Raw genomic sequence first — 18,694 nt, 5'->3', positions numbered from 1 at the left:
AATACACAGTATTTCAGATCAAGCTTTAAACCAGAATACAGTAGCGTATTTAGACACCACAACTCAGTACACCCACTCCCTTACAAACACATTTGTTAGCCAAATCTCAGGTTCTTCCAGAATTTTTTCATCTTCCAGAATTTTTTCACCATGTCTTGAAACGTACAAATGCGGGCAAACGCAAACGAGAAAGACACGTGCGGCGACACGCGAAGGCCCGGACGGGCGTCACGGCGCTGACGTCAGAGTGTTGTCCACCTGGCTGTCGGGCTTAAGTGCCTTCCTTTTAAGTATTGTGGCATCCGGTTGTTGTGACACGTGTCGACGCGCAACGATACAATACAGTTGACGTCATCGGGCGCCACTTGCCGCACAGCTGAGTGGGCGCACGTGAATGCACAATTTCATGTCATACACGCTACAATCGCCGCTCGGCTGCACCGGCTTTTCCCGCAGCGACAAACGTGACCTTTTACAGTATTATCGCGCCTCTTCAGCGGCGCTGTGAACACGTAAACAAACCAGAAACAAAAGGCGTTTACGCACGGAATTACTTATTCGCAAACGGATGCAGTTGCCAAGTGATGTACGCGTGATTTAACACTGCGCTGCTAGACGCATATACAGCCGCTAACGGACATGAGCGACTTCCCTCAGAGTAAACTTTGTTCATGTAGAAATCACTTTCCTGTCGAACATAATTTATGTTTCACGAAAACCTCTAAGCTGAAAATTTAAGATGAAGGAAATTTAGAAACTGCCGGCGCCTGAAGCAATTGCAACCGCCCAATGTGGCAGCATAATGCGAATTTTATCTTGAAATTTTCTAAAAATTCTCATTTATTTTCTTTTTGATTTTCTCCATGAAAAATTATTCTCTCTTCACCGTTACTATTAAGAAATCTATAATAAATTACAAAAAACATTTCTAAGTTTTAAATCTGTCGTTTGGAAGCAAACGCATAGAAAACTGCGACGTAAATCGAACGTAAAGCAATCCGAGTGTTACCAGATTGTTCCCCAGTCACGCAGTACATCATTTCAGCACATACTGTAATACACTTCATCCAGCTGCCTAATAAAATACGGAACGTTTCCTGAACGCAAGCAGCATTACCTGGCATTAAAACAACACTGATTCAACCAGGAACTTTAATTGAAAGCGATGGCATCGCGTCATTACAAACTGGTTTATTGGGACGCCCGCGGGCGCGCCGAGAGTATCCGCTGGTTATTCGCGTATGCCGGGCAGGACTGGGAGGATGTACGCCTGCCGGCCGGGCAGTTGGGACGGGCGTGTGCGCAGGCGCCGCTGGGCGGGGTCCCGTATCTGGAGGTGGACCGGCGACCGTTGGGCGATGTGGCCGCGATCTGTCGCCACCTGGCCCACCAATTCGGACTGGGACTTACCGGGAAAGACGCCTGGCAAGCGGCGCAGATGGACTCGGTCGTAGAATTTATACACGGTACACCGGTATTTTTTTAATAGATTTTTACGCTATTAGTTTTATATAATTCATTTTACGTAATTTAATTTGCTCGTAGCCTTAATTAACTTAACTCTGTTGCTAATTAATTTCATTTTATTTAGCGCTATATGACAGCTGATATATTTTACAAGCCCAAGATTAGAAAGGCACTACTAGTAATTAATATTAATTTTCTTAAACAGAAATTATTTTCTTAAACAGAAATCACAAAAATTATGAATTATGCTCTTATACTCAATCTAATTTATGCATAACGATTTTGGCTGTTTTTCCAATGTTTGAATCCTACGTAATTAAATTTGAATCCTTTTAATTAACGTCTATTAGCGCGGGCATTTATGTACTCGTATTTGTATTGGTTGTTGCTTAATATTTGTTAAGTAATTTATTTGTTTACTGATTGTAATTTTTTATTTTTTATTTCTATGTCGGTATGCTTATATTACGTATTTTTTAGCGCTTTATGTTGTATTTTTACAAATTTGTCAAGATTATATAAACGTTTTATTGTAGTTTATCGTTTCGTGCCGATAAAATACGTGCACTAAACAAGTACATCGGCATATATAAGAAAACAGTCGCCGCATAAATAATTAATTCACAGAAACCGCCCGGCCGCTGTACGCATGGATCGATCGGCGCATCCTGGGAAAGCCGGCGCAAGGTGACCCGGCACCGGAAGTGCTGATTAGCAATGTTGCGGCACCCGTGCGCCAGCTGGAGGGCATCCTGCTGAAGAATTCTGGCGGCGACAGATTCCTGATGGGCCGGGAGCCCAGCTGGACGGACTTTGTGCTGGGCAGTTTCCTGGAGAACCTCCAGACGGTCGACACGGATTTCCTGGAGATGCGCCCGGTGCTGGAGGCCTACTTTGCCCGGGTCTGCGGGCTGAAGGGCGTGGCACACTGGCTGGAGCGCCGTCCACCAACGGCCTATTAATTTACACAAAGTGGCGAATTTTTGTAATAATTATTAGCGTGACCTTTGCGCGGAAAATGGGACCTTCACTGCATAGAACACGTAAAAAATCTATTAAAGAAAAAAAATTAAAACGATATATAAGAAGTTGCCAAATAAAAACTAAAGGAAAAATAAACAAAAAATAATAAATAAAAAATAAATAAAAAAATAAATAAAAATAATAAATAAAAAATAAATAATAAAAATAAAAATAATAAATAAAAAATAAATAAAAAAAATAAAATAATAAATAAAAAATAAATAAAAAAAAATAAAAATAATAAATAAAAATAAATAAAAAAAATAAAAATAATAAATAAAAAATAAATAAAAAAATTAATAAATAAAAAATGAAAAGTAAAATAAATCAAAAAATGACAAATAAATAACAAATAAATTTAAAAAAATTTAAGGAAAAGCACAAAAATTTAAAAAAGCGGCCGTCGCATAAAAAATTCAGGTAATGATGGCGGTAGGCAAAAAATTAAAACAGTATAAAATATAATAATAAATTAAAATATCTCATTAAAAATACTTTGTATACAAGAAAACTGTTACTGTTTTATAACATCATTTTAACAAAACTAAAAACGTCTTAGACGAATGCACAATGTACGTTGATATAAAAGCTGCATAGCCATAAAATTCCGCGGAAAAATGAGTCATTTATTTCTACGGAAACCTGGCATGTCCCGCACAATGTTAATCCCCAAATAATGCACAACTAAGAACATTCTCTGGCGCTGTAAAATGCCGGCCCGAGAGGATACCGCTGTGAACGACATATAGCGGCCGTTGTATTGTCTGGTATCGACCGCATCGTCAAAACTGTTTACCTTTGCGTAACACCAGATCCGCATACATGCGCCGGCATTGTTACGGTGTTACCGGCGTCGGCAGTTTTCCCGCGTATAACTAGGTCGAACCGGACGCCGTCGACACTCGCCGGATATCGACACTCGTAATGCCAGCAAACAAAATATTGCTCAAACTTGAACTTGAATGTTACATGTACACGATGCTGGCGCATTTCACAATTTATTTCTTGGGACTATCAACTATGTTGCTCTTATGTCTGCCATTTTCTCATTCACAGGTACAACATGTCGAAAAACCATAAATTAATCTTCGGAATAATCTAGGATATTTTGTTTACTTCGGCTATAATATTTAGTTAATTAAACGATATAATTATCGAACTGCTTTCTTTAAATGTTCTCCATTACAAAAATAATAATAACTTAGATAGAACGTTTGAAATTTTTAACGTTTTGAATTTAATCATTTTAATTAGTCTTAATCTGCGCGAGCATTTTGTAATTGTTCTATGTACTGGCTGCTGCCGAAATAAAAAAAAACTTAGATAGAAACATATAATTTAAACAATAATGATTTTTTTATTAAATTATTTTTGAGCTATTAATGCTTTTAGAAAACGAATTCCTTTTCTTCCCTAAATATTTCTAATTGCAGAAATAGTAACAATTAAAAAATAGTAAATAATTTTTTATTATTAAATTCTACGTCCATACTTTTATATAATTAATAATTTTAAATTATTTTTTACGCATACGTCATTATTTTGTATTTTCCTTATTTATCTCGAGATTTCTTGGAGTTAAAATAAAGTAATGAAATTGCCAGAATTAATTTTGTTCGATAGGATGATTATCCGGACCCGGAATTCCCCGATCTCTACTCCCCGGCCGTCCGCTTCACCGTCATCCCCGAGAATTTCACCGGCCGTATCGGCTGCGACAGCGGCCGCTGTGTTTTAGAGATCTACGACGCCCACTTCCGGGAGCTGTGCAACGACACCTTCGAGCACTGCCTGGGCATGTGCCTGCAGTCCTCCGACGCCACCGCCCCTGTCCGGCAGTCCTGTGCGGCGCAATCGCGCAGCCAGTGCCAGATCGCTGTCAGCAGCGCCTGGTTCGGGAATCCCTGTCCGGGCCGGCTAAAACACCTGGTGGTGTCGTATTCCTGTAGTTGCGCGATGCCGGTGAATAGCGGAAGTGGTCCCGTGGAGAACGGCCAAGGTGCCGGTTTCTCCGTGGCGGCCATGGCGTCGCCGCTCGGCCCGACGGAGTTGAAGCCGCGCGGCAAAGACTGTGATCGCCGGATCTTCCGCACGCTGTGCACGTGACCTTTGTCGGATTCGCTGTTTGGACATTTTTTACGTTTTCTTAGACTTTCTAATGTTTTCTTTGATTTTCTCAAGTTTTCGTAGGTTTTTTTGTGTTTTCTTATGTTTTGTTTCTTAGATGTTTTCTTAAATATTCCAGCGCGCGACTCAATCGGCTGTTAAATTATTTAATTAACGTCTGCCTATTTTTGTGTGTAACATTAAAAATGTATACAGTACTATTTTTTTTGTCAACTGAATGGAGAGGCTGTGTTGTGACTCCGCTGACTTTCCATGTGTTCGCATTCAAAAATACCGGTTTGTCGTGCTGACTACCGAAGTGGAACTTATCTCTGCATCATCTGTTTCATGAGCTGCCAAATATATCATCAAAACTGCAGAGTACTAAACTTGATAGTGTACGATCTATCTGCATCATACGTTAATGCGATATGTTGAACAGGAGTGCCGCCAAACGGCGAAACAAGTGATGTATTCAGTCAGTGACGTCGAAACCGGCTCACGACGCAGCCACAACCGTTACGTATCATCGTTACGCATGATCATATGCTTGACCGCATATTTCTCTGCTGAACAACTGTGTACGTATACAGAAGTACTGTATAGACGCTGTATAGACCCGGTTTTCTTAGGTTTCTCAGGTTTCTTCAGCGCACTTAACTTCCGCGCCGGTGCAGCTTGATTGCGCAATCATTAATCAGGTCATTTAATCCGAAGGATGGGTCTTATGCGCAGAGGTGTATCTGTACATCGTAAATGTTTCTTGTTTTCGGTAAGAAGGCTGCACAGTACTTAAGAAATGCACAAGCTTTTGCCCGCTTTCCTCCGCATCGGTATTTCATTATTATCCATCGTCCTGATTGCGGAGCATGTACCTCGAATGGCCGCCATCGTGTAAGTGGAGATAGCTAGATAGTGTGCGGTGGTTGCGGGACAATTTGTCGCTGTAAGGCAATGTTGTGTTGGCGAGGTAGGGGCGTCTTCATCAATCCCAGTCTGTCCTGGCGGCATCCGTTGTGCGTGGCGCATTTAACCAAAGGTCATCCGTGCCAGCACTGTTCTCTGGACAGTTTGCACCGGAATTTCCAGTAAGGCGCCATTTACGTAGCCAGCGCAGAAACTGTATTGCCAGACTACAATATACTATACGATTCTGTGGTGTGTGCAGAAGGCAGCAGACGGATTCGCTGAGCAACAAGTCCATCGCCCTGGTCGGCGATTCCCGAATGCGCTACTTGTTCGGTTACATGCGCGGTATGCTGGACGGTCGTCAGCGTGTCCTCAGGCAATCCAAGGCCATCGTCAACGACACGCTGCATCGTGATGTACAGCGCCATATCCAACTCGTAAGCCGCTACATAATCTGACAATTATTAATTAAATAAAAAAACTAGATACCTCCATAGTGTCGTGCATGAACATTAATTTTAATGGCGACCGGTTTATAAATTTTTAAAAATAAATTAGTTTGGTGGTTGTAACGGCCGAAATACTTCTATAATAACCGGTCGATAACCGGTATTACTGTCATGTAGGCTTACTACATGCGGTACTATCCGGATGATGCGATGCGTGCGCTGCTGCACAAGTGGAGCGACGCAACCATTACCAACAGAATACCGCATTACGTCATCATGGAAACCGGTGCCGTAAGTACCAGTGCGTAATATTGCGTTGTAAGCGTAAAGGTAGTTTCCTATGGCATCACGCTGCATGCTTCGCGTTCTTGCTAACTTGCAATGTAAGTAGGCGCAGCAAGAAAGCCGGAAGAAAACCAGTTTTCTATTATAGTGGACCGCTCTTTTCCACGGTGACGCCGTCCTGGGGCAGTTTCGCAGTACGTCAATCTACTGGCACAGAAAAGCCTCGCGTACTGGTATTCCGTGAACGGTTCATTCTGTCCAGGCAATTTAACCGCTTTGGCCGGCGACTGCATCGCCTTGCGCAACCGCACCACGATCATCTGGATGCGAACACGTAGGTGGGCGGTCACATTAAGTTTACGGTTTCAAATTGTGGTCACCGGTCACCCCCCCCCCCATCGCCCCCTACTGTTTATCACTGGTCTGTCGTCATTTAAACAAAATTGAAAGTGTTAAAATTTGAAATTTCTGACATTTGTTATCGCAATTAAAACGGTTCTTTTACGCTGCACCGGGCCAATTCCTGTTCTTCCTTTGGTTCTTTTATGGAATTTTTTAAAGTTCATGCTTCGAAATGGATAAGCTGAGCTTTTACTATATTCATTGCTGGTATTTATGTTTAACAGAAAATTTGAACACCAGCAGACCAAACATGAGAACGCATACTTGAAGTGACCGAAATATGAGAAAAACCGAAGCACCTGTATAGTAAAATCTGCCGTTTTTGTTCAATGCAGTCCCGGTGAACGGTGAGCGGCTGCTCACCAGCCGCAAATGGGCGCACCGGCCCAACGGCGCTGCGCTAATGGAGCAGCTAGGACAGATCGTGGCGGAGGTGGCCCGGGACGCCGGCATCGTGGTGTGGGACGCCGCGTATGCCGACTCCAGGGAGCACATCACACTGTACAACGATGTCCTGCATCCCGGTCCCGCTCTGCGACGCAAGGTCCCCAAGAGACTATGGACGCCCATCAGTTTCCATTAAACGTAAAGCGGGATTTGTTTTTAGGCGGCATGCCAGTTGCTGTTGGCCCTGGATACGCGCCAATGCCATTGCTCCCCTGTCGCATCTTCAGACTAGTCTTTTGTTGAGGTCATCGAGTTGATATACTGTATGCCACGCTGCCAAGGAACCGAATTTTAAGAAATTGGAAATTGACAATTTTAGGAAAGCTGCCAATTTCCCATTTGTGGTGTGCCATTAAAGGCGAAATGTCAAAAAATGTCGGCTTATAACTTGGACCCGGAAAAAGGCCATATATATGGTAATCTACCGTGAATGTCAGGCAATCTACCGTGAAGCACCAAATTCTTAGCAGCCAAATTAATACTTCCGAAGGTTTGCCAGAAGCAAGATTATCAATTTTAAATTTATCTGACTATTCCTGTGACAGTTGTATAACTTTACGAGCGTGTACTGCGTTATTTCTGTCCATGTATTCCTGTACGGTACGTACGTATGTATAGTGTACGTAATATGCACTGTATAGCGAGGACAACAGATCGGTACGGTCGGGGTTGCAAACGGACACTGCTCCAGAGAGCGTGTTCAGCTTGCACTTGTCCAGTTTACGCTGGCTATGTGCGCGGTTGGAAGAAACGAACTTGGCAGTCAAGAGGAACCGCTTGCAATCCCTTCCTGCGGAACGCACCTGCCCCGGGAAAAGGTCGCCCGCACAAATGTACACACTGGGCCCAGTGGTTCACCACCCAGCAGCCGTTCTCTACCCGCCAGGCTGCCAAAGCGTCCATTTTGTGTTGCCGGAACCAGAAACGTCGATTTTGTACTTTGTCTAGCTGCTCCTGTGTTTAAGTGTAAAAATGTGAATATAAAGGCAATAGCCACCCAAATAGCAGTAGCTGCGAGCGCGGGTACATCTAGTTTAAACTTAAACAATTTTTAAAAAAAGGTTAAAAGGTTGAAGAAGTGTAAAAATGTGTAAAAATTAGAAGGTACCAAAGGATACCGGGTCGAAAATATAAATAACGCAGCAACGTGAGAGCTGCAACTGGTAGCATGATTGCGCACTTTCGTTGTTGTGGTATTTAGTGACATTTACCACTATACAATGTACGACAAAAAGAGGTTGAACCGATCAGTCGGTCCGCGGTTCAAAATAACCTCGCAACGACACGCCACCACTAAAACTTGGATGCTTACTCACTACTTTCAGACGCTCGCGCTCCGTGAATATCAAAGTGCAGCTATACTAGTTGCATATCAAAAGGTGTAGAAAAAAATTCTAAACTTTTTGATACTAAACCTGTGGATGTTTATGGCGAACAGCACAAATTCTAGCCATTTTGCTTTCTCGTAGGCACAGCATAGGATCTGTGCGCATAACCGTTTGGCTTGCAATCAATGCTTAAGTCTATGGGAAAGCAAAATGGCTAGAATTTGTGCTGTTCGCCATAAACAGCCACAGGTTTAGTATCAAAAAGTTTAAAATTTTTTTCTACACCTTTTGATATGCAACTAGTATAGCTGCACTTTGATATTCACGGAGCGCGAGCGTCTGAAAGTAGTGAGTAAGCATCCAAGTTTTAGTGGTGGCGTGTCGTTGCGAGGTTATTTTGAACCGCGGACCGACTGATCGGTTCAACCTCTTTTTGTCGTACATTGTAGTCAAACTGGCGACCAGTACCGTGGCTGCAGAATGATGTGGCTCCATAGAGTTGGTGTACGGGAAAATGGTGTACTGATCGTATTCACAAATGCATAGGAAAGGCAATTGCAAATGCTAATTTCACACATTTGCAATGCTAATTTCCCGTACACCAACTCTGTGGAGCCACTTCATCTAGAGTAGGACTACAGTACCCTTCTGATTTAATAAGATTAAACTCGTACGAGTACGTCAGGAACACGCACTAACCACAACAGCTCTAGATAGTGACAACAGGCATCTAAGGCACATGACCTTAAGATAATAAATACGACATCCGAGTGATATTGCAACAGCAGCCGGTTAAGCTGCTGTTCTAGTGGGTTGACGATCAGTCTTTACCACGATGTAGCGGCTGTAAAGTCTAACTAATAGGCAAAAGGCTGGCGCGGTCGGCGAGATGCTGACCGGAAGTAAGGTGGCAATTACAGAACTACTCTGTGTGAGATGAGACGATTCATCTCAACGTGATTAAAAAAAAACAGCGCAAGACATGGCAGTCACGGCAAGATTCTTATTAGCAAGTTTACTGGGCAAGAAGGCAAAAAGCAAGGTTAGCTAGCTAGCAAGAAGCAAATCCAAGAATGGTTCTAGTGCGCCAAAGTATAAGTCAAGAGCATCGAGAATGTAGCGGTAAACAGTAAGACAATGAGATGCGGATCCACATGATCTTAATGAGGAAGACAAGCAATGAATGAACCAATAACTGATCTAGAAAAGCAATTAACAATCCCATTTGGCGGTACTACAACTTTCTATCGTTACAATATTCTGGAGTGACTTTCGACATATCAGCTGTTACGTATATACTCACGTACAGTACATATATACTAACACGCTATGCGTAGAAAGCGTGTATTACGTACGTACGTGCTGTGACGTACGTGTTATCTGTTTTGTTACGTACGACTGCTGTTCTTATTTAACGCATTTGATCACTAATTCCATTACCGATTCTCGTTGCATGTTTCAATGTGTTCGAGTCTTTGGCTTGACGAGTGAGAAGAGTCTGAAGACTGCGAAGAAGTTAGCTTTTACTAGAAAGTTGGTGTGACCTTCTGGTAGAAGTGCGTTCTGTTCTGTTGATTAAACATTTGGGAAGTTTCTGAGTGTTTGGGTTTTGGTAGCTTTCGTTAGGCACATCCGCTGTACCTAGCGGAAGTAGTTTGTTTGTGTACGACCACTCATCGGAGCCCAGAGTGTATTGCCACTGTACCGACTGTGTATGGTTGGTCATCGAGTACGGTAGTTGAGGGCAACTTCCGTATAGCATGTCAATACTCTGCAACTGTTAGTTATTATCGAATATTGGTGCTTTTACAAGTTGGATGAAGATTCCAAATTGCAAAATTGCACTTCAAAAACCCCAAGACATGCAGTGTAGAAAGCCGGAACTCGGAAGGCTGGGATCAAGAACCAACGGCTTTCTAGTTGGGACTTATTCCATATCGGCCGCTGTCTGTTAAGAGACATAAAGTAATACAAAGGACATACCAAAAGTTTTTTCCCCTATTTTGTCCGCTTTTCAGATGAGGTGATACATCCACGATATATTTTATGTTGCATAACCTGTTCTCTAAGTTATCGAAAGAAAAAAATAATTTTAGCTGTCGATGAAGAACGAACCAGACGAAAAATCATTTAGTCGTTGATGCTTTGGGCAGCCAAACACTCCCTTTCCAAAAATTCATTTGTTTTATTGCCGCTTCTCTCCCTCTCAACGTTTTTGCCTATAATTTCTAATATTAAAAGCTTGCCATTCCCTAGTTATTATCGTGCTGATGAAACGTTTTTAAACTTTCACCAATTAAAATAATAATTTTATTCTATAGTCCATCAAGTTTTTTGACTTTCCACTTTCCTGCTCTTCCGAACTTCGGATCCTTTTCCTCAATAAAAACTTTTACCCTTGGCCCACTCCAGCGCATGCTAGCCATTTTCAAATTTATTGCGAGTTTGTAAACCACAAATTTTTATTCTAGATTTTTCACGTTTTTGCCATCTGGATATGGACAAGTTTCTTTTTATGACAACTGGTAACTAACAGTTTTAATTTTTTTTAAATAGTAGGGGCTGACTCTTTTCGTTCTTGATTTGCACTGCAAGAGGGAAGAATTCTGTACATAAAAGCTTTTTGTGCTTCCCGAAGAATGAACGAGAAGAATTTTAATAACAGCACAATGCTGCGAGGAGACCAGAAAATGGGCTGCCAGAAGCCGCCAACAGTCTTTGTGGCGAATTTCCCCAGCCGGAATGAGCAAAACCTAAATTACAATTTCCATTAATTAGTTAATGATTTGCATGAGTAAAAATATGGGTGGAAAGGGTTACTGTACCCGCCCGCACAAGTTGCTCCACAGAGTGGGGTATACGGATATTTGCACCCACATTGCTCGCTGTTCAGCGTAGTGTGTGCAGGGTGAAGACAACGGCCGGATCCGGATAACGGCCGGCCTGCCGTCAGTGGAGCAACTTGTGCGGGCGGCTACAGTAAGTGAGTTTGGGGGGGGGGGAAGTTAAAAAATAAGGAAAAAACTTTTGGTACCCCTTTGTAGCTGTCAATAATGTCTTAACAAAGAACGTAAACAGTTGTACCTTTTGGTTCACAGTGCCGCAAGCCATTCCGTGAATTAAGTCGTCTGCAGTCTGCACAAACAGCAACAACGGAGTCGGCGGCATCAGGAAAATGGCTTCTAATTGTAGGCCATTCTAGAAAGTGTTTGTGCAAGTTTGAAAAGCGGAAAGCACAATAAACCGGTACATGACAGCGGAATCCGGGGACAATCCCAAGCGCATACCGAACGGTTTCGCGCAGTCTCCACCACGTAGAAATGCAGCCAACGCCGAGCAATATATAAACAAACGCCACTGCCAAAGATGCTTTCGTTGTCTAATTCTGTACTTTGACTTCCTCTAGCACACGTCCTACACAGTAGCCAACGCTACCTCTATCGACGACCACCCAGCATCCGTCATGCACACTCGGCTGGTCTTAGTTACACTTTGCCTTATCGCCGGCGCTGGCCGGTTGTGGGCTGATTTCTGCGACACCAGTTGCCCGCGCGGTTCCTCGCAGTGCTCCAATTCCGCATGCGTACTGTCCTGCCCCACCAACTGTCTACTGGGCGGCTCTCTGCCCGCTGTTCCAGCGCCTAGCCTACCCAATCCGCCCCATCCGGGTAATGAAAACCCGGGTGGACATTGTGATGTATCGTGCCCCAGGGGCTCATCAGCCTGCACGCAGCCAGTATGCATCGCTTCGTGTCCCACCTACTGTTTCTGAGGGGACTCGGCTGGTTCGCCTGCATCTCAACGGGTGCCATTGACAAACCATTGTACAATATACAGCTGCTTGTCCTCGTTCTGAGCTGTTCTGCTACTGGTGATGGGTTTCGGTTTTTGATGGCATCTGTTTAATTTATAGAGATCCCGGTTTTGATAGATGTGCAATAAAACCTTACACTGAGCGAATGCAAACCAACACGTACCCACCGCACAGGAAAACGGAAGAGTTTATTTTGCACGGCGCCCTAACTTGGAGTATCCCAGCTGTACATTTTGCACATGGGATTCTCAACCAACAACGGATAAGTGAGCACAAATTACAATAAGGGACCGTACATACTCGCACTGTTGACAAAACGCTCAGAAGCTGACCCAGAAACTCTAGGCCAGAACAATTCCGTAGTAAAACGCAGACACCCCGGAAGAAATTCGCCAAGAAGCCAGCAGACAGGGGCGGTTAGAACTTTAGAAGAATGGCTTTGTTCATTATAACGGTACCGCCTTTTTGGTGTACAGTATTACTCAGTATGAGTCATCCATCACTCCGCATCCGCAAGTACAGCACTGTCATAGGTAGTCCTACCTAAATCCTATTAAATCTACTCGTATAATATGGGGAAGCATGGGGTGACTAAATAATAGCTTTTACTCATAAAAGGGGAGAAATGGAAAAAAATACATAAGAATGGCTAAATTCAGATTAGAGCCCTGCACGAGCAGCTAAAGTGCTGCTCGACTCGCTCATTTGAGCTTTTCAGAGTTTCCTGCTCGCTCAGCTCGCTCGCGCTCAACCTCTGCTCGCTCAACTCGCTCGTCTTTCAATTGTCCCAGCTCGCTCGTATCTATTATAGTTTAAAATCGACCCGTTCGTAAGCTCGACAAAACAAATTGCACTTACACCAAAATTAAAATTTTTTTGTGGGCGACTACCTTTTACCAAATTTTGCTTTTCAGCTAAGAGCACTACGGTGGCCGGTCTATGGTTTTTCTACTTAACCTCCTCACTGGCTTCCTATTTTAAGTTGATTTAGTTTTTTTGCCAACACAACTTTTTGGATTCGAAATCAGATTCCATTTCACATGCTTTTAGTTCGAAAAACTCAACATCTATAACCTTTATCTAAGTAGCATTAGGAATGATACCACAGAAAGATCCGTAAGGTTGTATTTGTATGTTAGATACCTGGCTGTCGCAAGCATCGTGTTAACAAAAACCACAATGAAAACGTGATCGCGCGAAGCTGACGGTGGATTAAGGCTTTTGGAGCTCTGTTTATGCAAGTTTTTGTAGTAGTTTCTTTTGATCGCCCAATATGAGGCGGTCAGCTCGGGATCGCTCGCATCCGACTATCCTGCTCGCTCGGCTCCGACTATCCTGCTCGCTCGGCTCGCTCGCTATTTTTTTCCTGATGCTCAGCTCGTTCGCATAAACCAAAAACGGCGTCTGCTCGCTCGAAGCGCTCGCGAGCACGAGCGCTCGTGAGCCGAGCCGAGGCAGGGCGTAAAAGGTGGCAGTGGCACCTGCCACTGGCAGTTGCCACCGGCAATGGCATGTGCCATTTTGCGACTGGCAAGCGGTAAAACGTGGCAATTTTCAAAAATGCAGAAATGATTAGAAATCAGTCTGCCATCAAGAAAAAAAATTTATAACGCAAAATCACTTGCTATACTTTCCATGGGGCCTTAAGTTTTCCCCTCATATAGTACGGAAAAATTTCGTTTTCCCCCGCACATGTGCCGCTTAGTCGCTATACACGAATGCAGCCTAAAGCTGGCTGCAGCTAAAAACCGGTTTCTGACCAACTCGGCATATCCAGTTGCGCAACTGAACAAGAGAGACAACTCAGATAGCGGCAAAAGTGTTGCCCAGAGTGGTCCCATTTCCTTTTTGAATGCATATGGTCCCCATTTTTCCCCATTGTCCGTTTATTTTGAGTGAATAGTATGGATGGGAATTTTTGATTTATGGATGGGAAATTTGCAAAATGGGAAAAAATAGGAAAACGCCAAATGGGCGGAAATGGGAACCGTTCAAATGAAATTTTTTAATTACAATGTTTTAACTGACGGAAACAGTCTGTCAAAAATACATTTTAAGTAAAAGTTATAATTAAAATTTATTTCAATGGAATTTCTTGAGTTTGTAAGAGAAAAACATTTGTCAGCCTCGCGCTTCGCGCGAAAAACAGCTAACGTAATTTCTGTTTACGTGTCTGCTGTGTAATTGCGAAAATAGTAAAACGGAAATCGGAATGGGGTTTCTGTATGTTCCAAACCAGAAATGGTAATAGCTGATAAAAAATGGGGCGGAAAATGGGTAAATTGAGAAAAAAAGTGGAAAGTGGAATGGGGATGGGAAACTCAGAAATGGGGCAACTCTGGACTGTTGCCGCAGCGCACGCGGCTTTAAACTGCATTCAGTTTTAAGCGTGTAAGCGACTAAGCGGCACATGTGCGGGGGAAACCAAAATTTCCCGTACTGTTTGAGGGGAAAACTTAAGGCCTCATGCGAAGAACTTCTATAATTGATCTTTCTACACTCAGCGGCCAGCTTACTACCTGTACCGCGCCTACCAACGCAGCGAGCGCTACAACGCCGCAAAAAAAAATTTATGGGTAGCACACATAATTCTTAACATTCTGGAATTTCTTGAATTTTTGTTTTCTTATGTTTTATTGCGTTCTCTGTTTTCTGAGTTTTCTCATGTTTTTTTAGGTTTTATGTTTTCTCGTGTTTTTCCGTTTTCCTTACCTGTAGAGTAACCCTGCACTTGGCACCTTTTTTGTACGGTATGAGCTGTACTACACTGTACAACTGCTAAATGTTCAACTGGCTCAGAGCCGACTGCGCTGCACTCACATGTGCTGCCTGCCTAGTCACAGGCAGGATATGTGAATGGTGAATGCGCTCGTACAGCGTACGTCTGTCTGATGCTGCAGAAAAAAGTGCCAAGTGCAGGGTTACTCTACAGTACTCTATAACACTGTCGTTCGGTTTTCTTCACTTTTTGACTTCAAACGGCTACTTCTTGGTTTCTTAGAATTTCTTACTTTTTTATTAGGTTTTCTCAGACCGAAAAACAAACTGTAGTTCAACAAAAACGTTTTTGAACACCTCGGGCAAACAAAAATGAGAAACGCGATTTGTGGGTCAGTATTCTGTCGGTCTGCGGGTTGGGGTTGACCATAGATATGTCGTTGAACAAAAAGTCGGGAGGCCTCAGGCCAAACAGAGCCCGAAAAAACGCGAATTCCTAGGAAACCAGTGCCTTCACATTTTTGTACGGCCAAAGCTAAGTACCCGAACCTGTAATCTGCTAGTGTAGTTCTGCCAATGCAATGAAGTAAACAAAACAGAAAACACAAGAAATTAGAAGAAAAACTAAGAATCCTAAAAAAACGTACTGAAACATAAAAAAATATAAGAAATAAGAGGAATTTAGGAAATTCAAGGAATTTTGGAAATTTAAGAAATTAAAAATTTGAAGATTTTGTGCTACATAAATATTACTTTGCGGCGTTGCAGCGCTCATTGCATTGGTAGGCCGAGTATAGGCCGTTGGCTGGCCCCAGAGTAGAGAAAGGCTATTTAATAGAAATCGACTCTGCTTTATATTCCACTTTTCTAGGCGGCAAATTCGTAGTTATTTCTGCACTTCGAAAAATTGCCATGTTTTACCGCTTACCAGTCGCGAAATGCCACTTGCCACTGCCGGTGGCAAGTGCCAGTGGCAGGTGCCACTGCCACCTTTTACACCCTGCCCCGAGCCGAGCCGCTCGGCTCGGCAGGGCTCTAATTCAGATCATCCCGATAAAAATCCATTAGCAGGGGCATTTCTCTGTCTTGCCACCGTCAGGGGCGGTTACAGTGTACACCGTGACAGTACCTACTATGACGTTGGCTGAAGGCGCCTGAAGGCAGAAGCTGAAGCCATAAACAGCGTCACGAAACCGTCGCCGCCGATGAAAGTCGCCGCAGTTTTAAAGTTTTTCAAGAACAAATAATTTTCCAAGTCGAAATTTCAGACATGTGTCTTGTGCAGCTAACTTAAATTAATGGTTCGAAAATTCCGTTTTACTCTTGTTTCTGTACAGATATTTCAGTACGAGGAGGGAACAAGCATCTTCGGTAGCGCGTTCGAATAGTCAAGACTCAAGACACTTTGAACACTGTGCGTCAAGTGTGCGACAGCATGATTCACTTAACAGCCGCCCGTGGAGTGCTACCCATCTGCGTGCATGTCACCGTCAACCGTGAATGGGTGCCCTGGGCCTGATTGACAGTGGCCAAGTTAAACGTGGACTGCCAGCCATCCGCGGTTAAATGTTAAGCCAGATTTGCAGCCTGTAAGTCTTTACACGTGGTGGATACAGTGTGTAATTGCTGACTGCTGGATAACGTTTATCCACGCAGGGAAATGGGAGAATAAAGATGGATCGATAATTACTCTGTGTAACTATCTATCTACAGTGTACCGTGTACACTTAGATACGGCGGCGACAACGGGGTTTTTGTAAGCTTTACTAACAAGACAACAACAAGAAAGATTCGATTATGTTAAACTCACATCCAAAGCAAAACTTGAGAAAACTCTTCTGACTTCACAACTGAGAAAAGCATTAGACTTATAAGAGAAAATCCACGATTCTACACACAGGATAAAATGGAAAGTCATAAAATGCCAACACTTGCACAAACACACCCAGTTTCCATTAAGACGGTAGTAACTCATATATAGAGTACATATAGAACATGCGCGCTAAGTGACGGTTAATGACACAGTTCTCACATCGGCACTTAGGCCTAATTAGATAAGGGAATATGCATGCGGATATGCGGATATGTGGGATAGCGCCCTTGAAGACGTAATCGATGCGATAATCGATCGATCCACTTCCGATATATTATGCAGGCGCATATGTACTGTATGTACACAAGTACACGTGCACAGAGAACGCGCGGCGTTACAAGCCATACGAGTGTTCAAAGTGTCTTGACTATTCGAACGCGCTACCGAAGATGCTTGTTCCCTCCTCGTATTGTGACTAGTGTCCATTACTTATTTCACTCCGCACTAAGCCGACTACAAAAGCATGTTGTAATATCGGCATTGAAAGAACTGGCAATTCGATTGCTCGGGTCCTCAGTTGACCATGAATAACGATGAGGCAGCTGCGGACGGACAATCCCCAAGGGATGCCCCTACTCCAAAAAACCTATCAGAAGTTCAAAGTGACTGTCTACGAACGGTATGGAGTATGGAATCGTCGACTTTGCCCATCTTTTGGTTGGGCTGAAAATTTTCCCCATCTTTTCCAGCCCATCCCATTTTTTAGATGAAATGGGGATGGGATGAGGACAAGCAGCGGATGGGCTGATAATGTTGGAAGATGGGATGGGATCAAATAAAACGATTTTTAAATAAATTTTTAAAATTTTCATGATTTTCTTAGCTAAAAACTCACGGAAATTCATCTTTTCAGTAGAAAAAAAATAAAAATTTCCGCGCTCCGCGCGGATTTTAAGCTGTTTGCTGTTTAATATTCTAAATTCGCCTGGAATTTCTGCGCTACGGGTTGATTTTTACGCGGTTCGATTCCGCTCCATCGTCATTTTTCGGAATTTCCTCAACAGACAGGACTTCATCTGACCGCCCTCCCTCGCTGAGATCACCACGGGCAGCCGACTTATGGCTGCCTCTGTGATATGGTAGCAGAACAAGCAGCGTGGGCTCGGACGGTACCAGACTGCCTACTGCAGAAGCGCAGTATGGCCCCGCCTCCCCACGCGCCGCTGGCTACCGAGTGAGATCCACGTAGCACAGCCACTGTGCCATCGCCGCTGTTGGCGAAGATCAAGATATTTGTGCTTGAGCTTGAGCCAGCCAGGTAGGCGGCGGATGGGCGGCTGCTGTGGGTACAGAGGATTCTCCTCTTACATCATGCCAGCCGGTGCTCTGCGCATCGCACCGCCTGACAGTGACGAGCCCCTGCCGTTGCCCGTTCCCGTACTGGTCTCCAGTGAAGGAAGGGGGAATGCCGCCGGCTTTCGAACCCGCGATTCCCAGTCATCCTGGTACCAGCTCCATGCCTTCGGTCTACTCGCAAGGCATGACGGTGGCTAGTGTAGTGGGTGAATCGATCATGCCAGATTGTGCGACGTTCGGCGCGGCGCACACTCTCAGGGTGGCTGGCATGCTCGAAACGGGACCGGGAACCGAACACAACAACAAGTGAGTTTCGCCATTTAAACCCACAAACAAGGCGTCTTTCCGTTCTATCGGCTCTTTTCTTTCGAAGCGTTTTGTAAATGCCATCTATCTCTGCACGGTAAGTTTTTTTTATTTTTTGTAATGAGTGCCGCCACCGTGCTCACTCAATTCAGCACCATAGATTTGGTTAATGCGTTCGATTTTCAATTTTAAGTTGAAAATTTAAGCATAAGTTTAAAATTGAAAACCGAACGCAGCAGCATTAAAGCGACAATGATAGTCGCTGTAGGGC

At 43.7% G+C, this 18,694-nt stretch overlaps 2 protein-coding genes across 2 annotated transcripts; both read left to right on the top strand.

The window, feature by feature from the left end:
* The first annotated feature begins 1,020 nt into the window (after window positions 1-1,020).
* On the top strand, window positions 1,021-2,502 carry LOC129582309 (probable glutathione S-transferase 9). The gene is made up of 2 exons (XM_055473810.1): window positions 1,021-1,466; window positions 2,095-2,502. The coding sequence occupies exons 1-2, from the start codon at window positions 1,166-1,168 to the stop codon at window positions 2,427-2,429; spliced, it is 636 nt and encodes a 211-aa protein (XP_055329785.1). The 5' UTR covers window positions 1,021-1,165; the 3' UTR covers window positions 2,430-2,502.
* Window positions 2,503-3,257: 755 nt separating this feature from the next.
* LOC129582386 (uncharacterized) lies at window positions 3,258-4,715 on the top strand. The gene is made up of 2 exons (XM_055473898.1): window positions 3,258-3,546; window positions 4,114-4,715. Exons 1-2 carry the CDS (start codon window positions 3,415-3,417, stop codon window positions 4,594-4,596), a joined length of 615 nt encoding a protein of 204 aa, XP_055329873.1. The 5' UTR covers window positions 3,258-3,414; the 3' UTR covers window positions 4,597-4,715.
* The last annotated feature ends 13,979 nt before the right edge of the window (window positions 4,716-18,694 follow it).

The sequence above is a fragment of the Paramacrobiotus metropolitanus genome, unplaced genomic scaffold (assembly GCF_019649055.1).
Source record: "Paramacrobiotus metropolitanus isolate TYO unplaced genomic scaffold, Prichtersi_v1.0 Parri_scaffold0000007, whole genome shotgun sequence".
In the NCBI taxonomy this organism is placed as follows: domain Eukaryota; kingdom Metazoa; phylum Tardigrada; class Eutardigrada; order Parachela; family Macrobiotidae; genus Paramacrobiotus; species Paramacrobiotus metropolitanus.
The sequence above is the reverse complement of the archived record's forward strand: the minus strand, read 5'-3'. Positions and strand labels throughout refer to the sequence as shown.